At 43.5% G+C, this 26413-nt stretch overlaps 1 protein-coding gene across 2 annotated transcripts in view; it reads left to right on the forward strand.

Moving 5' to 3' along the window:
* Nucleotides 1–10373: 10373 nt before the first annotated feature.
* Nucleotides 10374–26413, forward strand: part of BRAF (B-Raf proto-oncogene, serine/threonine kinase) — a 759203-nt gene continuing 743163 nt past the window's right edge. Inside the window, exon 1 of one of the 2 annotated variants that reach the window (XM_086953040.1) lies at nt 10374–10680. In XM_086953040.1, coding sequence (XP_086809166.1) covers nt 10588–10680 — 93 coding nt within the window. In that variant the 5' untranslated portion in view covers nt 10374–10587. The remainder of the gene's footprint in view (nt 10681–26413) is intronic. The other variant, XM_086953041.1, reaches the window with a different exon arrangement.

Raw genomic sequence — 26413 nt, forward strand, 5'->3', positions numbered from 1 at the left:
AGAGAGCGGAAGGTCAAGAGAGAGAGAGAGAGAGAGAGAGAGAAGAGGTTGAGGCATCTAACTCGTGTCAACGGTTAAGCTGGGCCCAAAAGGCCTGGGCTTAGTTGCAGGACCAGGTACAGATAAGGGTGCAGTCACTAGGCAGGGGTGAGAAGAAGCTTGCTAAAGAATCTCCATTGTAATCAGACAAGGTCATCATTTTCCTTGTAATCACTTTTGCTTGATGACATGAGGTACTTGGAACTTTCATGTTTGCAGCTTATTTTATCCATTTTACTTCCGATAGATTGTTTCTTTGTTCTTCTTTGGATATTATTGTTAACGTTCTTCCACAATTTCAGTTGCATCAGGAAACCAGTTTACCTTAGTTATGTCCTCCTTTCTCTTCAGATGAAAAGGTGGCTCTCAATTCCTTGGCTGTAGGAAGGGCAGAGCAGATTTAGCTCGACAGCATGTCGTCTTTTCGTGTGTCTGATTCACTCATTGTCACTTTGATTTTCGTCGCAAAGGTGAAAAACCTCTTGTTACTCTTAGCAGATGGTTACACTTTGCAATCTCCATGGCTTACGTTCAATCTGCACTACCTTTGGCAGTTTCCATTCAAGGGTGCCTCACCAAGGTAGAGGTATGGCATCTTCTTAGGTGGAAGCTAGAGGAGTTTCTATTATGGATGTTTGTTGCGCTAAGGCCTGGACTTCAACTGAGACTTTTGTCAAATGTTACACGCTCAGGTTCTCACTTCTAGTGCTGATTTAGGTACAGTGATACTGAATCCTGTGGTTATGTAATATATCTATTCTTGTTAAATTTATTTTATGTTGTTGGAAGGTGGTTTATTAGCTAGTGCAGATATGTACCTACAGCTAGTAATAACACCACAATAATAAATAAGGTCCAGTCGAGTCTCAATAAATTAAACCTTGCTCAACCCTTGGTAGGTTGGCTGATGAGCAGTCAGGCTTACCTTTTGAGGTGTGTAAAGCATTTATTATCACCAAAAAGGTAAAGTAATAAAACACAAAACACAATAAAAATCCAACACTATTTTTTGTTAAGTAAAGAATATTTTAATCTTTAAAATGACACCAAAATGTCAAAAATCCAATGTTGGGAACCGGAGATATGAGTTTTTAAGAATTAAATGCAAAAATTTCCTTTCTAGAGCCTAAAAGTGAAAAGCCCCAACCTCGACTATCTGGTCATGCTGGACTGGGACCAAGTCAAAGGTTTTAGCCGACTGCGATGGAGCAGGGGTCGTATATGTTGAATGGTTGGTGCCAATCAAGTTTTTAATTTTCGCACTTTGTCACTTATTTGGAGCTTTTTCTCTCGATGTCAAGCGATAGGCTTCGTCAATCCGGATTTCAGGCGTCTGCAGGCAACAGGTATCCTCCAACCAGATTACACTATTGTTTTAGACCTAGGACTCTTCACACCTAATCAGGGAGCAGCTTGGCTGCTACAGGGCTGTTTTAGGTAACTTCAGGAAAGCAAGTTCTAAAACTAGTTTCCTGTAATAGTTATAATAAATCCAACATTGGCAAGTTACTGGATTTATTGTAACTGTTATATTAATACTCTGAATTATTGTTTTAGCTCACTCGTTTCAAAAGATAGACTTCATTCAAGTTTAATAAAGAGTTCCAATGTTAGCCTATGGAGCTAGAATCGCTACAATGGGTAAAAACGAAATTGGCAGTTTTTCCCTCACCAAGGCATATAAAACATATTTTATAATGCAGAATAAATTCAGAAAATAACTGTTGTGTGTTGTGTATATCTTCAACACTGGTATGTTAATACCCTCAACTGAGAAACTATGTTCCAAGAGTATATTTCATCACATACAGTAAATGTAAACCAAGAGCGCCAAAACCAGTTTTCATCAAAGTAAAGTCTGTTTGTTATTATATATAGAATCCAAATCACTATTTTGATACTCAAAATAGGTTGCAAATGGGAAAAGGAAATGGGATAGGTGTACTCATGATAGGTAATTGCAACTGAGACATTTACTGTATGTGATGAAATATACTCTTGGAACATAGTCTCTCCGCTGAGGGTATTAACATACCAGTGTTGAAGATATACACAACACACAACAGTTATATTCAGAATTTATTCTGAATCTAAAAGAACTCATGGACCAATTCTCTTTCATTTCCGCATTATACCCAGGTCTGTGGATTTTTAGGTACCCCATTAAATGTAACGCTCCCAGAAAGTTTGGCTTGGTCCAAGCAAATTGCTCATGCCTGCCATGTGTGTTGCAGTTGAAGTACAGAACAGACGCTAAACGCATGTGGAGTCAAAGCACAACCCCAGCCACTGTAAAGAAGTTAAACACAAGAAAGAATTGCAAAGAAATGTACATATTGGTAACCAAGGACCTGCTGGTCAGACTGTGCATAAAGGTACTACACTGCTATGTAATATACAGTAAAACGTAATATTGAGTGTTAACGCTGATGTCAAATACAACCAGGTTTTAAAAGAGCACCTATTGCTAATCACAAATTGCAAGTTAAAATTACAATTATAAAGTGGTGATGACAAAGGACATGTAAAGAGATATCAAAGAATAAAACTGTTATTTACGCACCAGAACCTGATTAATGTGAGACAGTACAACCTCAGCACCAAGCACCACAACTTACGCCATACGAAAACAATAGTGTATACACAGGCTGCATCAAAACCTTTAAAAAGTCAAGGGTAATATGTAGCGACAATGAAACACAAGAAAACAAAGGTGCAAGCACTCATCCATGAGCTTCAAGGCACAGCGTTGAGTGCCTGTCTATTCAATTTCAGCACAGCCGTTGATATGGGGCTGATTTCCGTGATTTACAAAATGAATGCTCACCACAAAATAGTAAGCCAGTTTGCTTTGTTATTTCATGGTTTTGAAAAGATTAAGACTATGAAAGTAAAATTATATATTAATTAGCACGTCCGTTCTGTTGCTTAGAGACATAGATGAATTGCTATTCATCCAAAAGAAGCTGTTGAAAAAGAACTTGAATTGTTGCTCAAGCATATTATTGAGTTTTTTTCACTGATCCACTGCCATGCCTTTCTCCCACATTAGTAGTAGTGTCTTCAAAAAGGACAGTGCAGGAGCTGTACGCCTATGCGTTGACATGTGTCAGGCAAACAAGGCAAATGAACAAGAACAGCATCTAGGTCCACACATTACTGACATGATAACACAATTAAATAGTGCCAAGGTCTTCTCTTGCCTTGATTTAAATAAAGGTTATCATCAGTTAGAACTCAAAGAAGATTGCAGGTACATTACAACCTTTTCTACACATGTCGGTCTCTTTCGATACAAAATACTACGTTTTGGGGTGTCAGCCACTGCAGAACTGTTTTAAGACATCATTCAACAAAAGATACAGCCTGTCATGAATGCGTTCAATTACTGCAATCACATATTGGTTTTTGGGTTTACACAAAAGGAGCGTGATAAAGCTCTTAGACAAGTATGTCATTTACTTGTGGAAACAGGTTTGACCTTGAATGCAGACAAGTGCGAGTTCCATAAAGCAAAACTAAAATTATTTTCCCGTATATTTTCTGAAGGGGGTATGACACCAGATCCTGCTAAATTACAAGCACTGTCAAATGCTGATTCCCCACAAGATGTTTCTTTGGTGCGTTCATTTCTTGGAATGGGCAGTCTGTTCCAGATACCTATAAGACTTTGCAAACGGCATGTGCTCCATTAAGAAACTTGGCAAAAAAGATTTTATTTCATTCGTCTCAAGAATGTGAGAAACGTTTTAAGAAAATCAAACAAGTCATTGCGAATGCTACTAAAATGGCTTACTTCAATCCGAAACTTCATACAGAGATTGTTGTTGATACTAGCTCAGCCAGGTTAGGTGCTATCCTTGCCCAGCAAAGTGGACACCTATATGCTCGATGACATATTTTAGCCAGTGCTTTAATTTTGCCGGTGGGTTCCGGTGCTCAGCACTGGCACTAATTTCTCTGGGTCTGGGTTATTGAATTTTCCCACCCTGACAAGTACCGCCCAAAAGGGATTAGACTAATGCATTCTAGTGCTGGTGTACTAGTCACAAATTTACATCTCCCCAAATAGAATGCACCAATGAAGCGCTGTGGCCATTACATAAATAAGAAACATAAATAAGAAAAGCGCTGCTGCTGCATTCCCCATGCAATTTATTTAGCTGCCTCGGAGTGATGGTCTCAGGGGATTAGAACTGTGTCTTCGGCACATGTTTACAAAATGGCCGGCACTGGATATAAAAAAATCAAATCTGCCTTGTTGAGGATTGACATCAGCCTCTGACACAAGTGGATACAGTGTATTCTCACCTGGAGGTGGAAATAGAATCTGCTCTGCACGGATTCGGCACAGCTTTCTGTTTTTCTAAACAAAGTGCACCACACACTCCTGTGGATTGTCCAGGTGGTAGTTTCAGCCTGGATTCACAATTCTCTTACCTCTGCTGCTCCCGCTGACTGGACAAATGGTGCTGTTCATGAACCGGGTCGTTTAGAGTGGGCTTTGCCGTCACTTCAAACCATGTGTTGATGCTCTCTGGCCTACCTGCTATTGCTCCAGACCCCAGTCATATCATGGTTTCACCAGCCTTTCAGGCCTCTGTTGTGGCTGGCACAGGCCAATGCAGTACTCTGGTCTTGGACACTCCTGTTCAGTCCTCCAGCCCTGACAGAAGGTCAGCAGCCTCCTCACATGCAAGACAGTCACAGTGACAGACACTGGCTGTCACTGAAAGGCTCCAGCTGGTGCAGGCTGTGCACGGTATGTTTTAATTTCAGATTCCTGGTGCAGCCAGCCAGAGCCGCCAGGAATTGCTGCTGCCACCAGAGTAATTACAGTAAGGAACATCCGTGAACTCCTCAACATGTGCTGCCTTTCCCTGCTCTTGGGGGGTTGGTTGGGGCGATGCCACTCACAGTCAGGGTAGGCGTAGAATGTCTAAAGGCTCAGAGCATGGCTCTGAAGACAGTGTTCCACACTGTGCCCTCTCACCGTGACTTAACTCTACAGATGCATATTAGATGCAACACAGTATTGTACTGTCTGCGGGGAAGAGGGCCAGCATAATCTCAATCACTGGGGCCACCTACCCTCTACTGACCGGTAACTGACTCCTGTCTCCAGCATATTATCATGGCACTGTCACAGCAGCTGTCTGCAGTGAGTGACTCTATAGACTACAGCAACATCAACCATCCTGAAGCAGCAGGCATTATTTACCCACCACTGTTAGTGAGTGACTCTTTGGTAAATCAAAGTTATGGTGGTGGTTAATGTTCCTGCAGGAGAGCAATCAGAGTTTTAACTCACCAGTAGCACAGAGTGGTGACATGCATGCTGCAAAGAATGTGTATTTTGAATATTACAGAACTGTATTTCATATGGATAGTTCAGGGGGTTACTGCTTTCTCACAAAGATCCTTTGGTTACTTGCAATTCATAATACATCCTAATCCATACAGTGGCCTAAAAACTGTCATTAGTTAGTTTGGATTGACATGCATTCTAATTAGTAAAGATGACTCCAATTACTGTGGTACATTTAAAATCCTGAGTTTGTGCTTTTCCAGACCACTCTTAAAATATACTGCCTACCAATAGATATGAGGTAACCCTATACCTTTTAATCCTCATTGATTTGTTTAACATTGCCTAGGATGATTCATTATCTCTGTACAATGTGCCTGAGGTATAAAGTGCTCTGACCTCTGTACTGCAGAGCTTTAAAAACAAATGAAATGTTTGTGAGAGAGGAACTATGGCGAGATAAGGGGCACTGTTGGAGAGTGATAGTAAGGGAATCGGTGGAGAAGGATGTAATTGGAAGGGGGCTCCAAACGGGTTGGTTGCACTGGGCTCAACCTGTGCTAATGCCAGTTCTGAAAGAGTCAGTGGTGTTTGTCACTGTGCTGTTCGACATTGATAGTTTTGTCTAGTTGGAAAAGTGTGTACTTTGTCAGTTAGTGGAGAAAGTAGGTGGAGCTGGGGGGTAAGTGGGTGTGGCCTCCTAAGAAAAAAATGTAGCATGTACACTTAGTATTTGGCAAATTAAGCACTGATTGTGACATATGTAAGAAGACGTTTGTCTCAAACAGAACATGCTTACTCACGACAACAAAAAGGATGTTTAGCTCTGGTATAGGAATGTGAATATTTCCATTTATTCCTGTATGGAAAACCTTTTACGATGGTAACTGATTATCAAGTGTTACTGACTATACTTGGCAATCCAAAGGCCGAAATTCCTCCTTGCATTGAAAGATGGGGACAACGATTAGAGGAGTATAATTATACCATTATGCATCATCCATGTAAGGATCAGAACCCTATTGACTCCTTTTCCAGAGTGCCTATACAGGTCATGGTTCTCCATCCCAGACGGCTGAGGCCTATATTAATTTCACTGTAAAATCAAACACACAGGCTGCTATAAAACAACCATATAATATCAATGGCAGACTAAATATGGCCGCACTTCATACAAAGTTCTAATCAGTTTTATCATCATGGGTATCGTCCATTAATTTGATATAATCGTCCTGTTCTAACAGGATTCTGGGGAAAGAATATCTCCCATATGATACCTTGGTATATTTCACATCTCGAAAATCACGTCCATCTTCTGTAATGGTATTCCATCCAAGACGGCTGAGGTCTATCTTAATTACATTGTAAAATCAAACACACAAGCGGCTATGTCATTAGCCCAGATTATCACTGCCACCAGACACAATAGTGACATGTTAAAGTTGAACGATATAATTATACATCCGTAATGGAACCAAAACACTGGACTGCTCACCAGTGATGGTGAATATCAAAAATACAAAAATGTCATGGATGAACTGTCCATAACTGAGGAAGGAGTTATACTACAAGGGTCGAGAATTCTGGTTCTGGAGAGTATTGTATTGTATTGTATATTGGATTTATATAGCGCTTATCACCCAGGGGTCTCTAAGCGCTTGCCTTGGGAACCCGTCCTGGATTTTACCTGTGAGATAGCCCCTACAGGGCATCCCCAAGGTGAAAGCCAGGCATCCCGCCGTAGGGGGCCATTGTGGAGATTAAGCAAATTTAATGCCCAGAGTTGCAGAGTGTGAACCCATGATTAGGTCAGGCACCGAAGCGAGAATTATCGAGTCCGTGGACATTTGAGCCCAGCTCGGCATGAGCACAGCTGCACTGTGCCTCATGACGTGCTGGGTTCGTCATGAGCACCACTGCGCCGCGCGCGGCCACTCTCCCCACCGCACAGGAGGGGAATTACCCCCGCGGTTAAGGGGTTAAAGACTTGTCAGCTATGCAACTGCCTTTCTACTAAAACTATTCTCCACATCCTGAACATGTCAGAACTCCCAAAGCATGCAAGGGAAAGAATAGCCATTGACTCTTCAGTCCACTCGACAAAAATAATCACATGCTGGTGATTATGAACGACTACTTAGGATTTCGATTAATTGAAGATCTGTCATCTACTATTCAAGAATAAGTCATTGAAAAACTATCTCTGTGACATGGGGTGTTCCAGCCATAGTGAAGTCTGGCAATGACCCGCCTTTCAATAGTCAAGAATTCAAATATTTTTTTGCGCATTTGAATTTAAAGCATGAGAAGAGCACACCTCTGGCTGCAGGACAACTGACTTGTCGTGCATTTTATGAGTACACTAAGGAAAGCAGTGCCGTGTGCTACTCTTAAGAAGCTCAATTTGAAAACTGTTGAATTTTACCATGAGAGCTTATCATTTAATACCCTACTTGACCACAGGTGAAAGCCCTGTGACATTGATGTTCAGGAGAGCAATGAACACCAAGTCACCTCAATGGACCAATCAGAGAAAGAAAGATGAGATTGCAACTCATGAGAAAGACTTGGTTAACAAACAAAAGATGAAAACGTATGCTGACAAAAGACAACATGTGAAAAACATCATCTTTAAGAAAGGATATCCGGTGCTTGCAGGACAGATGGGTGGAGAAAATCTGATGCTCGATATAATGCAGAACCTTTTCAAGTGGTATCCACCGAGGGACAAATGGTGATTGCCCAGCATCCTGGGAAGTCTTTTACCAGAGAATCTTCTCAAAACTTTATAAATAAAATAAATAAATAAACTGTTGAAGGAGAGACTGAGTCTGAAACCCCAGTGTCTGCTATTGCCTCTATGCCCTTGAAGCAGACCCTGGACAGTGATGGTGGTGTCAGTTCCAGTTTCCAAGAACAAGATCAGGTTGATCAAAGACTGATTGAAGAGATTTAATTGTAAATGTTTCTACATGTCTATTTTGTAAAAATGTGTAATTTGATAGTTAACAGAGGGGGAGATGTCTTGCTAGTTAGAAATGATAGGGCCCTTTTGGCTCCTCACGTAAGTGTTAGAGTGGAATGCAATGAAGACTTGCAGTTACACGCAGCAGAATAAAGATGTGTAATACTAAGCTTTGTGTGTGGCATAGTTGCTTTAAGTGGGATGAAAAAACTGGGGGGTCTCTCAAAGGGGTGTGGCCAGTGTAATTAGGGGCGTGGCTTTAAAACACTTACGCAAAAAATCTCTGTTTAGCACAGTGTGCCGCCCGACTTGTATTTTGCTGTTTCTGTCCCGCCCGACTTGTATTTTGCTGTTTCTGTCATCGCATCCAGATTTGTGATACAACAAGTAACATCATACCTACAACAAGTAAGGACTGTTGGCTTTGTCAATGGTGATTAGTTGCAAAAGATAAATAAGCTGCAACCATGGCTTGTCACATATAATATTGAAAACACTTCCAATTAAAGCCCTGGTGACCCTACCACAATGTTGCTGCTCTTGCGTTTCAGAAAGAGAAGGGAAATCCAGAAAGAAAATGAGACTCTTTGAAGGATTTCCCTTCCCCCACAACGCTCACCTGGCATGACGTCATCCCGTAACCTCCACAAGTGAGAAGTGAGCCGTGTGGGCAGCGCACATCCATGTGCTTGCTGTCTCGAAACGGGTCTCTATCGGGCTGTTTTACGCCCTGGCACTTTTTTTCCGGACTGCAGTGACAGCAAACTGCTGTCACTGCAGTCCGGGAAAAAAACGGACCGCCTGTGCCAGGGCTCAAAACAGAGCCTGATAGAGACCCGGTTTGAGGCCCCCTTTAAAAAACTGCCGATGCTCAGACCCCTTGAGACCCGGCCCACTTAAAGCCCTGGGCATAGTCATTGGTGAGCACCCAGGTTGTGGAGGGCGCTACACTGTTAGCCCTCCTTCCTTGGAAGCAATGAGCCATTGTTTCTTCTTTGTGGTGTTGTGGTTTTATACAGTTTGTACTATTGTTAGGTTATTTTTTCATAAAAGTGGCCCTTTGTTCAGTTTTTTCTGTAAAAATGACCCCTTGTCTATCTGTCACTGTCTTGAACAGTGTTTCTTAACCAGTGGTCAGAGGACCCCTGGGGGTCTGCAATGGCCTACTCAGGGGCTCTACAACCGTTTTACAAAATTAACTATTATTAAAATTAATAAACTAAAATTAATAAAGTATACAAATAAAGAATAAACATTGATAACACTTTTGAGATGGTACTGTGAAATAAACTGTTTAAATATTAGAGCTTTGGTTGGTGTATGCCTGTTTTGATATTTTTCAGCATTATTTTAAGGATCAAATCTTAGAAATTACCTAGAATGTAAATCTTTGGCTTTCAATAATGACTCAGAATTTCAGTAATAATTGAGTGGGGGGTACACAGAAGTGAAAAGGTTAAGAATAGGAACTGCTGCTCTAGAATTTTACTCCGTGGCCAGTGCATGCAGCTATGAAAAGCTGAAAATTGCTGTCCAGTATAAGTAAACTGGCTGAAGTAGTCCACGATCGCTCATTTTCAAATGCATTTACTATAATATGCTCTGTCAGAGTTAGCGCTGTCAACAGGGGTCTCACGCTACATGTTATTTAACATCTAACGCTGTATTTCGCACAGCACGCGCACTTTCAGGGGATACCATTGTATTGTCTGCGGGGGTTGGTACCCCCACAGAAGATGCAAGACACTGCACGCCGCATTCTCTACGGGAGGAGGTGTTAAACCATGGCTGAGCCACGCCGCCCAACAAAGTGCTGTGGGAGGTAGCAGCGGAGCAGCTTCGGAGACAAACAGCCCTGTCTCTAGGCAACCCCCAGAGGAGGACGCCATGACGTCACTGACGTGCTCTCCCTTTCCCTTCCCCCACCTTTTGGAGGCGGTGTCGCGCCGTGACCTCAAGGTGTTCCCCGATGACGTCGTTCAGGCAGCTAGAGAAACACAGTCACGCCTGCGCAATGAGCGGTGGCTATCGGAGGTGGCGGTGGTGATCCTGAGTGACGTCACGGAAGCCGAACGCCGCTGTCAGTTGACAGCGCGCACCGGACCTGCGCATGCGCAGTGCGCTACTGGAGGCTGCGCGCGGCCGGGTTGGTGTATTAGGAGCAGCCGGGGGAGACTGACAGCGCGAGGCCCGGTGACAGCGCCGGCTTAAGGCCCAGCACCGAAACGGAGGACACGTAACGCCGGCCGGGCCAAGGAGCCCCCAAGCCTTCAGGATGGCGGCCGAGGGCCCCGCACTGCTAAACGGGGACTTGGCGGAGCCAGAGGCCCAGAGCGCCGCGGAGGAGGACCCGGCCATCCCCGAAGAGGTGAGAGGACCAGGGCAGCGAGACTTAACACAGGATGGGGGGGAGACTTACCCACAGGATAGAGACATGCACATTGGTGCTAGAGCCTGTGCACAGTGGTAGAGAAACCTGCACAGACCAATGCCCAGTTGATAGAGGTTTGCACTTGTGTGACTAGACCTGCACAACATAGGAGAGATCTATTCACCTGGGAGAGCACAGGGCCGACCGAGGGAGATGTGCACCTGCCCAGGGAGGTTTGTGCAAGGCGGTTACGGAGTGTGTTTCAGAGTTGGGCCGGTAATTGAGACCCAAACCTTTCACATCGGTAGAGAGAGTGGCTTCTGCACACAGAGGAAGGCAGACCTGCTCACAAGGAGAGGAAGGCTGCAGTGGGGGAAGTACCGCGTACACCAGAAGAGAGATACATGCATGCATGCATTTGTAGAGCCCTGCAGACAGGAGACCCATCTGCTGCACCATGTGGATGCAATACTTGCACTCCAGGAGGGAAACCTAACAATTAATGTATAGCTAGTGAATAAGACCTACACCACGCAGTGGGAGGGTGCCAGACTGTGACACCTGAACACAATAAGGGAGGCGAGCAGAGTCCACCCGATGTAGTTGGAAGAGCAACGTATCATTGACACTGCATTACAAATAAGGTAATCAGAGTTAAGGACACATAAATAAACCTAATGCTGAACTGACGCAATAAGATATATGCATGCTAGTCAAGACTTAAACTAAGGCTCTCTTCTGTTCCAATTTATTACATTGTAATCCCACTCTTTTGTCCGCATGAAGCCGGGCACCATGCATATGGGCCATTAACTTGTCAACATTAGGAGTTTTCTGAGAACACATGCACCAAAGACCTGGTGAGAGACACTACGAGGGTATTTAGAGGTGACACATAGGATACCCCAGACAACCTCGACCAAATGACCCATACCCTACATAACGGGACAACAGAGGGTGGCCTTGAGACCTGTCCACAACAGGTAATTGTTACAGATATTCAAGGGGACTACGTGTAGGAAGACACTCCCATCTGTCAAGTTGATATCTTACCACAATGTTCGCTGTATACCCCCTTGCTATGAATTACTGAATCTTCATGTTATATTAAACTATGCGCTCACCAGGATACTTGATGTAATGTAATGCGAAAACTCAATAAAAACATTTAAACAAAAAAAACCAAAAACGTGTCCACATTAGGAAATAAACCTTCCTACGTTCTCCAAACAAGGCAGATCAAAAAGAATTAGACTAATCAAAACAGAGCTGTTAGTCAATTTGTCAACATGAAACTATATTGGTGTGTCCAGCGAGTTCTCCCTTTGGCTCCCAGTTTCTGATTCTCTCCGTTTTAAGCAGCCCTCTCTCACTTACAACACAGTTTGGATTGATGGCCTTACAACTTAGCCTATTCTTTCTAAGATACCTGCATATCTTAGATCCAATGCGGTGAATTCTTTGAGACGACCATTTGCATTGTTAATAACAAATTAAATACTTTATTGACAGCATTCCAACTACAAAATCTGAAGTACTAGTGAACAGCATGAACATAATATGGCTGTAATCTTTTTGTCAGTAAAGAATAAGGATAACATTTATTTATATCAATATCTCTAAAGTATGGTAAATGTTGTTTCTTTTTGAAACCCACCTGAGGCAGGGTATAGCCATGACATCAAAAAAGAAACTTATGAACATAAGCATCCTTTGTATGCTCAACCTGAAAAACCTATGGGTCTAACTTCTGATTCATATATCAGGAAAGGAGCTATGGTCTCAAATTAGTACGAGTATCTGCTCAAGGCGTCACCCAGAAAGTTGGAATGAGATTCTCTATCCTATTTTAACTTTTCACATACACTTTTCTTTTTTGCACTGCACCTACCCGTCTGACCAGATCCTTATGGTTGTTCCTTGTGTTGGCATGTGTAAACCATGTGTCCACAGACGGTACTACTTGGTCTCAATGATCTAAAGACACTGTACCCAGGACGGAGGACCACATGAGAATATTGGTCATACATGATATTGATGGGAATCCAACACGGGTGTTTATTTTGCTAACACAGGGGCAACGATCTTCTGGGTGACGCCTTGAGCAGGTACTCGTACTAATTTGAGACCATAGCTCCTTTCCTGATATATGAATCAGAAGTTAGACCCATAGGTTTTTCAGGTTGAGCATATTCTGGTATACAGGGCATACAACCTATGCGTGGTCTTTAAATATCCCTTAGGCCCCCCCGAATGATGTGTTTATACATAAGCATCCTTTACCCGGCAAATAGATACCTGTGGTTTTTCATTACTATCTATTAGCGAACTGTAGTCTGTGCTGTCATTAAGTGTAACTATTGAAACAAAAAGGCACCACATGCTTTGTGTATTCTTGTTTTTCCCCCAAATTATAATGTTTTTTAATTACATTCTGGTCCCCATAATGCATTGTTTCAGAATCTGTTGTCGGATATGTTGCCCTCATCTGAATGCATTGCATCAACTCCTGATTACATCTTAATCCTAGGGCACTCCAGTTCCTTTGAATACCAGTTGCAAGATAGGTTCCCCACACTGGTTGAACACATTAACAGTTAACGTCGCTTACAGAGTGAAGTTTATACCTGCAGTAACCAGCCAAAAAAAAGCAACCTTTCCTATTATATTAGTTAAATATTATCTGCATTTAGGAACAAGAAAAAAATGTGTTCTAAAATATTAGAGAACCCCTGGAGTATTAAGAGCTGTGATAAATAAGTTAAATAGCATGTGACGAAAGAGTTGACCTTGCAGTTGCTCCTAATATTTAAAATACTCTCAAACAGTTATTTTTTGCTGGTACTAAATTTAGCGATTTTAACTTCCAAATCAGACTCCCATATTGCCTCTGCTCGCCACCTACAGGATACAGGTTGATTTCTATCCTTCCATTGCCTCGGAATTGCTGTGTGCCAATCTCAGTGGATAAGCATATGGCCGTCTGCAACTTCTGGAACATGCCTCTATGCCGAAGAGTGCAGTCTGTGTTTTTTTTGTATAGATAACTGTATGCTAGTTAGTAATCTTTCAAAACTGGACAGCTTAAAAATGAATGTGCTCAGCGTTATTATCCCCACGTAGCGTAGCAACAGGTGTTTAGCAGAAACAGTTTGCATAGTTTACAAAGAGTGTGATAAGTATGTTGAATAGTAATCAAAAATGTTTCAGCAGTGTTTTGTATTCGTAAAAGTGATTTTATTTATACCAAGCTAGGGCTCCAAAGAAATTCGTCAACATGTAATGTTCCAGTAATCCATTGTAACCTTAACATATTTTTTCATTTATCTCCAAATGTTATCAATTTCTAGTGGAATTGGGAAAACACTAATTTTGTGTATTTGCATCGAAAATATTAACGTTAAAAGGACGAGCAGGCATTTGAAGTTATCAATTATATTTAATTGAAATAATATATTTTATATAGTGTGGGTTAATTATTTATGACTGCTTATAATTTTTTAAAAGCTCTTACCTGCAACAATTATTAATTGCAATCTAGTGTACGATACAGTCATTTAAAGTCGAGTTTAACAAAGTGTCAAGTATTGGAACATTTACGTTTTATCATATTTCAATATAACACATACATGTAGGGATTTGAAGCCCTTGTACATCCCACAGTACATGGTCTGTGTCCTGAGTATTTTTGAATGTGATTTTCTTGAAATACTTAGGGCTGTTAGATATAGCGAGGTATTCTCTATAGGCCAAGTGTTGAATAATGTCAGATAAATACTGGAATTAAGTACAATCCCACCTGTTTGGCGTGAGTCAAAAATTGAATAGTATGTTGTTTTGCTCCCGAGCAATATTTGCGAAAATCTAAGTTTTCTAGTCCTGCTTCATGTAGTTTACCGGTTAATTTACTCTTAGCAATTCTAGGTCCGTTATGCCTCCAAATAAAATAGTTGCTACAGACTTCTAATTTTTAAAAAACTCTTTGGGATTTAGGTTGGAAGCGGCTGAAACAAGTAAAATAATTTTGAAAGGATAGTCATCTTGATATAATTAACGTGACCAGTGAGTGACCATGTCAAGTTCTGATTATGACCCAGAAGTTGTTTAATTTTGTCCCGCTTTGAGTAATAGTTCATGAGAAATAGTCTTCAAGTTTCTCTAAAATTATCACTCATAAATGTTTCACCTTAACTATCTTGTAAGTAGCCCTTTGTTCCACAACAAATCTTGGTCTTTTTACCATCAACCTTATATCCTGAAAACAAACCAAACATTCCTGAAATAGTCATAAGTTTGGTTACTTAAGCTTAGTCATCCGCATATGTGAGTTTTGTGTTCTGTAGTACCCAAAAAGCCCTTTGATTAAGGTGTTCATATGAAGAATGGTTGCTTAGTGTTCCGTGAAAAGGGGATGAAGTGCATCCCTGGTAATGTCGGCCCAAAGTGGGGGAAAAATCTGTCCAAGCATGTAGCAGATACCTGATGTAATGTTTTTATCGCTTTTATTATCTTTACAGGACAGCCACAGTGCTCTCTTGTGTGCCTAGCTGGCGTGGTCAGCAGCATGTTCTTCATCTACAAAAGCAACTTTCAAATGAGTTAACTTAACATTTGCATTGCCAATACAAGCCAAAATAAACCTAAAATATTCTCATTAATATTCTGGCCTTCGGTGAATCCTTGCTGAGTACTATAAATCCGTTCCTTTATGAAGTGTTGTATGCAATTGGTTAATACTGTAGAATATATTTTGTGATCACTATTGAGTAAAGGTATTGAACAAATAGAGAGGAGCACTTGTTTGGATATGTGTGAGATTTACAGAACACTGATGTGATGAATTAGGAGAGCTGCTCATCTGAAAGCAAGTTGAGAAAAAAGGCAGATATCGCATATCTGATTCTGTAAAAGCTTCCAGATTTCTGACGGGAAACCCTTTGTATCTTTGTGCTTTTCTGTTTTTAAATGTGGGCATCATAGCCACAACTTCTTCTCTGGTGATTGGATAAAACATGTTTGCAATACTTTTTAGTAATGGCTGTTTAGCAGAAATCTGACTGTGTATATCTATTTCATCTCGAAATATGAAGAAAAATAGGTTTCAGATTTCTTTACCTAACTGTTGTCTAGTGGAATAATCTTTGCCTCCAAAATGAATATGACTTATTTGATCTGCAGCTATTTTAACAGTGGATTGCAGAGCCGGTGTACTCTCAATCTACTAATTAAACTCCTAGAATTCTTGTTTTAAAATTTGTTTTCTTAATTTTTATTTACAATTTTCAATGATAACTATGCGGCGTAATATTGGGCAACCTCTCCTTCCCGTATAATATGCAATTGCGCAACTGAAGGCAAAGTACCAAACTATACATATAATCATTTCATTAAATTACTTAACTATTACACGATTTCAGTAAGGTAGGTTCTCATAGGGACCCTATATCACGAGGCCAGGAAGCATACTACTGGAGTGTTTTATAAACATCAGAGTGTTCCCAGCAGATGAACATGGCTCTCAGCCACCTTGTGTAGGTGGGTGCAGTCTTCTTATGCCAAAGCATAGTTATTCTGCTTTTGTAAAATGATAGTGTAATAGCGACAAGCTTGCAGGAATTTCATTTGCAAACCACGGGACAGCAAGCGACGGGGATAACAGGGACTGCACGTCAATAATTTCTTGCACAATGCACAATATTTTCTTCCAGTTTTCCTGAATTGGGGAGCAGGACCAAACCATGTGCAGAAAGTTTGCATCTGGAGCATTACATTTCCAGAAATAAGCAGCGTTTGTCAACCCACAGCGCTTCAAGCTAGCAGGTATGTCATAGGCTCTATGGATACATTTTAGACGGATCAGTCTGAATTTACCCTTGGGGAAACATCTCTAACGTGCTGACAGCAATACAAACATTGTGAGTCTGTAATCATATGCCCAAGGTTATACATCCATTTGCACGTCATAGTTAATTTGTCACTTGAGATCTATCTTTGAGGGGCCAGGCTCGACATGGCACACTAGGCTGGGAAACGCAATCAAAGTATTGAAGATCGAGGAAGAAAGCATGCCGCGGCAGGACATCCCCCTGAATGCCTGAAAGAGAGCTGTTAACAAACAAGTGCACGAAATCTCCTTTGACCTCGATCATAAAACTCTCTGCCGAAGCTCTCATCTGGATTCATTAAACAATTCATACATGGCAGGAAAAGCACAACCCTACCTAAGTGAGACCCTCACAACACAGGTCCGAAGCAAAATTTTATTCATGAGGCTGACCATGCTTGGGATTGCAGACTTTAATCCCGTATGGGCCCGAAGAGGGGAACCCATAACTTTTAGACTGTGCCCCTACAAGAGGGAATCCTGGTTGCACCTTCTTTGCTGCTGTCCCAACCTTAACAATGAACGCCGGCGACTGCTGCGCCCGATCTGCCTCAATAAGAGTATAAAGTCATGCAGCAAAGCATCAGCATTGTGTCTGTCAACCACTAATACAATGACCTTAGCGAGACTGGCGAAATTTGTTCATCAAATCAGGTTAGCCTTAAAAGTTGCTAAAAGAAAGTAGTATAACCCAGTGGAAGCCCACGGCAAACTCTGCGGACTAAAGCTGATGGGATCTTTTTAGGATGCACCATTGACAGTGCCCCACTCGTACGCCCCCAAAGAGAGAAACGTCCCTTGTTAGACACTTAGTGCGCCACAGAGGCCAGCTCAAGTGCTCACAAATGCAGACCAACCTCAGGGTAAAAATGGGGGCTTCAGGAACAGGTCCACAGAAGTTGGGGGAAAGGCCAACTATGCGGGACTCAGACAGGGGTGCTGAATTTTTATTCAGTACAGAAGTACCACATTTTACTAAGCAAAGAAGTTTGTAATCACTATTTTTAGTTTTTATACATGAATCGTTCTTTCTTCTTTTTTTTTTTACTGTAATGATTTTAATTAATTGTACAGTTAATAAAGTACCTCCTCCTAATTTGTCATGATTTAGTGCGTTTTGTTTGAATTATACATAAGTGTAATCAATCAAGCTGAACCAGGGTTTGCGACAACCAGAGTGAGCAGCGCCCACTTTGTGGGATCTACTGGCATTGTTGGAATAGGTATTTCGTAGAGCGCCATAGACATTGATAAACAAGTGTGCCCATCAATGTGTTTTGGTTACCACAAAGGAAATTTGTGTATGATAGGATGTTCTCCACACTAGCTCTAGTGTTTGACAAGGGATGGGAACTAGAGGCACAGAGCCTAGGGACTAGCCAGCCTCCAATACGACATATAAACACAAATGGAGCTGTCCCTAGTTGGGATTCCTTCAGGGTTTCTAGAGATGCATGTCCAGTGGGGGCATCTCACAAAAAGTGAAGGACTGGCTTCACACACCACCTGGTGTCATGCTTCATCATAGGCCGCCCTTGCCCTCTAAAAACTCCGTTTGATAGAGGGCGGGCATACACTTGGAGACAGGGATGCACTTCAAAAACTAAGTGGTGGCCCGTGAATTGGTGAAAAGTGATCTAAAAACCATTACATTTGTCAACAGACTCATTTAAATAAAGGAACAGATGTATGGTATTAAAAGAAGTGGGTGTGATATGGGAACTTATTATCCCTTCACCGTACTAAATATGGTCAACATGTTTCTGGTTTTACGTCCCCGGAGGGTACATAGCATTCGTCAGGACCAAGTGTTGTTAATGGGTTCAGCCTTTTTACACACACTGTATAAAGGATGAACTACTAAAAGACCAGGGGTTGTAAGGATCAATCCATCCGTATAGTGTAGTACTAATGCAAGAGTATCTATAGGAAAAAAAGGGAACAAAAACACATACATTCCGAAGGTGTAAGTATAATGGTTGCAAAATTTGCTTTACAAACATCACCACACTTAAAGCGCGCATGGTGGTATCTAAGTGAAACACGTGTCATTCATACGTGTCATCATTAATAATAAGTGAAAAAACTTGTCATTCACTGCTTACCCTAGATCATTATCCTACTTACTCCATGGGAGGTCGAGGGTGAAAGAGCATACTGTGACATTCTGAAAGAAGAGACACATAGAATCATAGCCTGTTACTGATAAATCAGGTCCATGATACGGAGAAAACCGTATCCATACTTGCATGTTTTATTTAAAAGATGCATTCCTCGTGGGAGGGGTGGAATTGCATCAAAAGCGTAAAGGTCTGCTCTTTCATTCATGCAAGACACACACACTCTTACTGTCATCTTCAGCGCTTCCTGCCATCTCATCTATAGTCGTTTGCTCCGCCTCCCTGCCGGTGAATTATGGTGAGAGAGGAGCCGGTTTTTATACTGTCGTTCGTAGACTAATTGCCCGGTGATTATCAGGCCATTGGTAGTACCTGTGCGAGATCCGGTGTATAGCCGGAGAGGTGCCTGGTTGCCTGTTTAAGGGCGTGATCTTGTGTGCCGACTCCTCCCTGAGAGGGAGTGTCTGTGGTCTACAGGGAGGGAGCGAGCGTGCGTGTGTATGCCTCTGCATCTCTCCTCCCTGTGATCGTAAGGCGTGTGGTCCTCCTCTTGTGCATGCGTCCTAGGCAGGGCCGGACTGACTATCGGGCGTTTTGGAATGCTGCCGAGCTGGGAGCTAATTTCACTGCGGTGGGGGCTGATTTCGTTGATGGAGACCTGCGTGTGCTTTGAAATAAACAAAGCAAAACGAATTGTGTTCAGCACACGCAGGTCCCCATCAACAAAATCAGCCCCCAGCTCAGAAGCATTCCAAAACGCCCGGTAGCCAGTCCGGTTCTGGTCCTTGGTATAAGGACGCGTGTGTGTAGTGGCTGGGAAGTATGCCGTGTGCGCATGCGCGTAGCTAAAAGCCCATTTTAGGATTCAAAGATTATTTCTTTGGAAGCAATACAGTATTTGTACTTGAAGTAAAGATGTTATTGATATCAGGTTGTCAAGTGGACATATGTGATTGTTTTGTGAAATTTCTAGACGTATATAGCCTTGGAGGCCCTTTCAGGTTCATGATTAATCTTTCCTTGAGATGGGGTAAGAAAAGTGCACAACCTAGCCCTCGTGTAGGCCTAGTTTTCATTGATTTCAAAATGTATTTTTTTTAAATTTTTACGTATATTTCAAGTTGTTTTAAGTGGCAAATTAGATTTTTATTTTGCCACTCCATCATTTAGGCAAAACTCCTTGTTATCTCCATTGTTAAAACCTCTAAATTCCGAAAATTAGAGGTTTAGGGTCCAAGCTTTGGAACTTCCTCCTCACTAGAATAAAAGACTTGAAGGACCATTTCACTTCCAGAAAAAAATTGAAGGCTGTGTTTTAAAAAAAAAAAAAATTCTGTCAATGTTTACTGGCTTGATACAAATCTTCTCCCTTCCCTCTTTCCTGAGATTTTTTTTTTCTATTAACACCTCTAAAAAGCTCAGAGGCAGCCATCCTTGACTGTGATCCGTGTGTCCTACAAAACCACAGAAGACCTACGAACATACATGTATTGTGACATCTGCGTTTCTTTATGTACACTACATTTTTCACATATAGTTGCCCAAAGTAATTAAGACCTGTATTGTATACAGAAAAGAGGCAACCACATTCAGTTAGAAAATAGCATAAATTCAAGAAATGAATAAATAAGTGTTTGCAAGTTCTGATTGTTGTAGTTAATTTCTTTGCATTAATTCATTAGTTTTTTTTCTTTACAACAACGCAGCCAACACGTTTCACCTTAAAAAAGGATTAGTCAGGGCACAAAGTATAAGGGACTCTGAAAGAGCAAGGATTCTCTTCAGTGTGCAATCAAGTGTAATCTGTTCTTTAAAAATTGCTAAAGGTATTTACTCCACAATTTTCAACACAATTGGAAACACAAGGACGTAGATCACGACGTCCCCTCACAATTGTCGTCGCTTTCTCATGTAGTTCACTAAATATTTTTAGTCGCTTCCTAGTTAAACGTGGTGTTCAAATATCTCTTTCCTTCATTGCCAGATAATTAAGACCTGTCCAGACCTTCCCAAGCAAACAGAGAATAGAATATATTAACCTATACAGCAAGGTAACCCAACCTTATATAAGGAGGGTCACATGTAGAAAGTGGGTAATCTACGTCAATGATTTTTATTCTGGTGGGGGATATGAGGTTCCTTGCAGATTGACATAGGCGTGCATAGAGGGAGTGTTGGACGTGGCCTTTTTTGCAGGGTCTTCCCAGAACTTTTTGCCTTCCTTCTGTATTTTTTATGGTTTTATGACTCTGGACAGTGGTATCGCATATACCCAGGGCCAGTAAATTAAATGCTACTGGTGGTCTTGCAGTGCCACCCACCGAAGTAGACTTTCAAACCTGCCTCAGGCCTCTGCCACTGCAGGGCCTGCTCGTGCAGTTTACTGCACCTGGGACGTGGCATATAAAGTGGTTGCCACGTTTGCAACTCCCTTTTTACTACATACCCCTGAGGTAGGCCCTAGCTAGCACTATTGGCAGGGTTCCGTGTAGTTAAAAGGTGGGACATGTGCCTTAACTGAGTGGCATGTCCTGGTAGTGACAAACAGCCTATGTGGTTTCTCACTGATGTGAGGCTGCCCTCTAATAGGGATACATTGGGGATTCCCTGATATGTGTTTCAATGGTAATTCCTGACATGAAAAGGGGTAGCGTAACCATGTGTGATATGTTTGGGATAGTGGTGATAAATCCTGCTTATTGGTGAAAGCAGATTTATTATTACTATTTTAGAAATGCTACATTTAGAAGTGGGCATTTTTGTGGGCTATGTGTCTTTGTTCCCTGCCTGATGTGTATTTACTGTCAGGTTCTCACTGACCGGGGAGAGAGGATGGCCATTCACTCCAGCCAGTCCCTTGGGGGGTTTAGGTGTGTCTTGCCCTGCCTGGGTGACTCAGCGCTAGGCTGAATATACCTTGGCTGAATTTAGAGTAGCGGGAGGATTTTTCTCTTGCACCTGAATAGGCCTGGTCCGCATTTGGAGTGGTGGGAGAAGTAGCACCTGCACATTAATAGGGCTCTGCCTGCCTTGAACTATGATGGCTCTGCCCCCCGTGGTATGTCTGGAGCCAAGGCTTACTCTATGAATGAAGAGTGTGGTGCACTTGTAATTGTATTGTAAAGTGTCCCCAGAACAAAGACATTGGGACTAAAAGTAATCGAGCTATGACTCCATGTAAAGATAGAAGACACTGCATGGGACTGGCAGCCAAATGCTGGTGGCTCTGGACACTGCCAGAGGGCTTTTGGATTTGCCAGGGGTACCACATTGGGACTTTCTAGGCTGAAAGGAGGACTGCAGCTCTGCCCTGATGACCCTTGTGCAGGCCTGCCAACCTGCACCTTGCTGGTGTGGCCCACTGCTCCCCAGGGGTGATGTTATACCCCTTGTCCTGATAAACTAGAGTGCTTTATGAGTGCTTGTTAGACCTGGCATTGCTTGGCGTGATTACCCCTGACATTTTGCCTCTACCTCCTCTATTTTTGGGCACTGTGCCACTGCTGATCAGTGCCAAAGTGCAAGAGCTCCCTGTGTAAAGTGTTGTGGTAATTGGTTGTCCATAATTGGTATGTTTGCCTTACAAGTAAAGTTCCTAGTAAAGTGCACTATGTGTGCCAGGGCTGGTTGTGCAGATGCTACTACTGGACCCGCAGCACTAGTTGTGCCACTCACACAAGTAGCCCTAAGAAGAGATCTCAGACCTGCCTCTGCAGTGCCTGCACACAGTTTATTTACTGTCTTGTTGTCCTGTCAAGTGCACCCACTTGCCAGGCCTTCCCTTCCCTTTTTATGCACATCTGACACCGCTATAGTAGGCTCAAGGGGAGCAGGGTGCAGTGTATGTGAAAGTTAGGGCATGAACTGCCACCAAAGTATGGCTCCACCTCCTGCTGAGTGTCTGGGCCCGGACCCTGACTATCAAAGGAAGTGGGTGTGCACTGGCAGAAAGACACCCAGGTCTGGTTTGGACCGGGATCAGAGCCTCCTGAACACAAAGACTTCAAAGGCATTTAGGGGTATAAATGTAAGAGCTGAAACCCCTGAACTCAAGACTGAAATCCACGCTGAAAAAGGATTGAAACTACTTTGTGATCAAGAGGAACCTCTGCCAAAGAAGAGCAGCTGAAGAGACTGAAGAGAAGGACTGCCCTTGCTTTGTGGTCTGGGGCTGGCCTGCAGTTTGCTGATTTGACTCAGGACAAGGGACTTTGCTGTGTGCTGTGTACCCCTGCATGAGAGGACTTTGCTGTGTCCTGCAGTAAGTTGTCTCCAAGGGCCCGAGGCGAGCTGGTCCCCTGTTGTGAAAACTCAGGAACTTAAAAGTTTCCAAGTGTGTCTCAGCGACGCTGTGTGTGTGTGATTTTTGCACGCCTGAGACTGCCGTGTGGTCAGTGGTGCTGTTTACGAGGTGCCCCATGGCCGCATGGCCCCCGCAGCATGAATCATCATCCACGCTGCTGTATTGCTGTTTGTGGCTCGAGCCGTCATTGTGACTGAGGCTGTGAGTGAAGATCGCCGCTGCCGGCCCGAGCCGCAATGTGCTGAAGGATTTCTTGAAGCTAAGGAAGCTACAAAGTGAAAGGGATCGTGATAGTTGTTAGTCGAAAGGAATCTGCCCAAGATCGTCAACAAAGGAGAATGCAGCGCCGTAACCTGTCCAGCTACAGCGTCGCCTAGCAACAGAGCTGCAACGTGATCGGGAACGCTCACCAGGATGTCTGACTAGCGGAGAGAGAGAGAGAGCGCACCCCTCAGGTAAGGCTTGGACTCCGGTCGGGAGCCGCAATCGTGTGTGGCCAGGGGAGGCATGCAGGAGGGGTACACAAGTGCTCCGATCTCCCGCTGCACCGCGTTAGATGCGCTGAGTCCCCGAGCGGCCCGTTCCTGCCCAGCAGGAACTGGGGCCGCCCCTACAAGCTTACGACCGTTGTCTCTGCTGTTGGAGCCTAGTGGTGCCTGAGTTGACCACTCAGATTGGCTTACTGCATTATTCTTGCATTACGAACTGCCTGATTCTTGCATTACGAACCTCATTATTCTTGCATTACGAACCTCATTATTCTTGCATTATGAACTGCCTGATTCTTGCATTGCGAACCACATTATTCTTGCATTGAGAACAACATTATTCTTGCATTGCGAACTTCCTGATTCTTGCATTACGAACCGCATTCTTCTTCTTTTTACAAACTGCCTGATTCTTGCATTAAGGACTGTCTTATTACTGCATTACGAACTGCATAGCATTGCATGAGAACCACATTAGAGATCGTGAATTGCTCAATAATACCACAAGAACCTACAAGTGATTGCTGGCCTAATATCCGGCAAAGTGAAATATTACGAATACGCATATGTTGGATTCCTATCATTTGGTCTCATTGTATTCCTTTTTTATATAGATACAGCTATTTTTATGAAACCAGTGTGGTGTCCATTTGTGGTGTTATCACTGTGTATTCCTCGGAGTGTGGTTGCAAATACTTCACACATTGCCTTGGAGATAAGCCTGGCTGCTCGTGCCAAGCTACCAGGGGCTGAGCCGGGGTTATCCAAGAGTGTGTCCCTCCTTACTCTGACTAGAAGCAAGGGCCCCTATTTAGACTAAGGTACCTACCTCAGCCAACTGGAGACCCCTAGTTCTAACAGCGCTGTATCTCCCTACCACTGTGGTGGCAAGAAGCGGGTGTTGAGCCCTTCAACTGGTTCTCTGGCTGAAGTGCACGTGGAGATCCAGGGCTAAAAGGAGGAGGTGCGTCTTTTCCTACCTGATTAGCCTGACAAGGTCACACTGAGGTGCCGATTGGTCTTCCCAGGCTGTAGAAGCCATCCCAGTCCTTGCCTGTTTTTGTGGAGTTGTTACTCTACAGTGCCCCCGGGACCCCATCAGAGTGTTTCCATCCTGGCGTGCACTCAATAGTGCCCCCGGGGCACAGTTGGGCATCTGCTACGGGAGTGCTGAGATTCCCCTGCTGGGCTATGGTTGTTGGGTTGCCTGTCGTGCCGCATCACGCCCCATGCTGTCCGGGGCTGGGTTTCTGCCCTCGTCATGCTTTGTGCAGCGGGACAGTGCCTGCTACACCCCTGGTTGCGTACGGGCAGATTTGGAGGCCTCGTACCAGGGGACAAGCAGAACGCCACATTTTGTGCAGCAAGTTCCACTTACCGTCTACGCCGGTAAGAGCAGCGCAGAGGTGCCATACACGGGGAACACCTACACAACCAGGAGGGTCCCTTGTGATTGGTGACTATTACGTTGTTCTTACGCTCGTTATTAGTGCTATGGGTCATTATATATGTATGTAGTGGTATGTCCCGTGTGAAAATGGCCAGTGCCATAACAGGACACTGCATACTGACTCCGGATTGCGTATGATGCTCAGTAGTGATGATTCAAGGGCCACATCTTGCAGTCTATGCCCTGATGTGAAATGTTGTGTTCCATTGCCAGGGTGTGCACCACGGGTACAGTGATGTGATTGTGGTATGCCTAATGTGGGCATGATGTTTCTATAATGTGTATGCATAATATGTTATGTTGCGTGCAATCCTACCAGTAGTTACTGGTCGCCCTAACTAACTGTAATGTTTATGGCAATTGCCCGATTGGCAAAGTAGTTTATGTAATACCTGTGAAGTCATGACCAGTGCCTGGTGGCACAGTGATATATGTGATTTTGATCTAATGTGTTTTTATGGATAATCAAAGGATATTTTTATACACCTTACCTTGTTTCTTTTGTGGTGTGCCTAGTGTGTCACTGTTGTGTGTGTGTGTGTTTTGCGCAACCGCTTTACACATTGCCTCTGGGATAAGCCTGACTGCTCTGAAAAGCTACCCCGGGGGTGAGCAGGGGTTGAGCAGGGGTTATCTTCGCTTGTGGTGTTATCACTGTGTTACTGAGAGTGTGGTTGCAAATACTTTACACATTGCCTTGGAGATAAGCCTGTCTGCTGGTGCCAAGCTACCAGGGGCTGAGCCGGGGTTATCCAAGAGTGTGTCCCGCCTTACCCTGACTAGAAGCAAGGGTCCTTATTTAGGCTAAGGTACCTATCTCAGCTAACTGGAGACCCCCAGTTCTAACAGAGCTGTATCTCCCTTCCACTGTGGTGGCAACAAGCGCGTGTTGAGCACTTCAACTGGTTCTCTGGCTGAAGAGCACGTGGAGACCCAGGGCTAAAAGGAGGTGGTGCTTCTTTTCCTACCTGATCGGCCTAACGAGGTCACGCTGAGGTGCTGATTGATCTTCACAGGCTGTAGAAGTCAGCTCATTCGTCCTTGCCTGTTTTTGTGGAGTGGTTACTCTTCAGTGCCCCCGGGGCCCCATCAGGGGACTACTGGAGTGTTTTCATCCTGGCGTGCACTCAATAGTGCCCCCGGGGCATAGTTGGGCATCTGCTACGGAACAGTTCACGGGATCAACTCCCCGTGTGCCTTGGAGACCAGCGTGCCTAATCCTCCAGACCGGCGGGATCCCTAACAGTGGGCTTTACACCCTACTCGCATTAGTAGCTAAGGCAGAGTGAGGACGCCGCAATCAGCTACAGTGCTTCGAGGCAGAGAAGTCATTCTGGAGCTTGCACGCCCTGTGCAGTGCATGTGCTGCTGTTTGGGACATCTCCCCTCCACAGTGCTCACCGGTCCCGAGATGGGAGGCCAGGGTGAGAAGGGAGTGCTGAGATTCCCCTGCTGGGCTGTGGTTGTTGGGTTGCCTGTCGGGCC

Source organism: Lissotriton vulgaris, chromosome 1_2 (genome assembly GCF_964263255.1).
Source record: "Lissotriton vulgaris chromosome 1_2, aLisVul1.2, whole genome shotgun sequence".
Lineage (NCBI taxonomy): Eukaryota > Metazoa > Chordata > Amphibia > Caudata > Salamandridae > Lissotriton > Lissotriton vulgaris.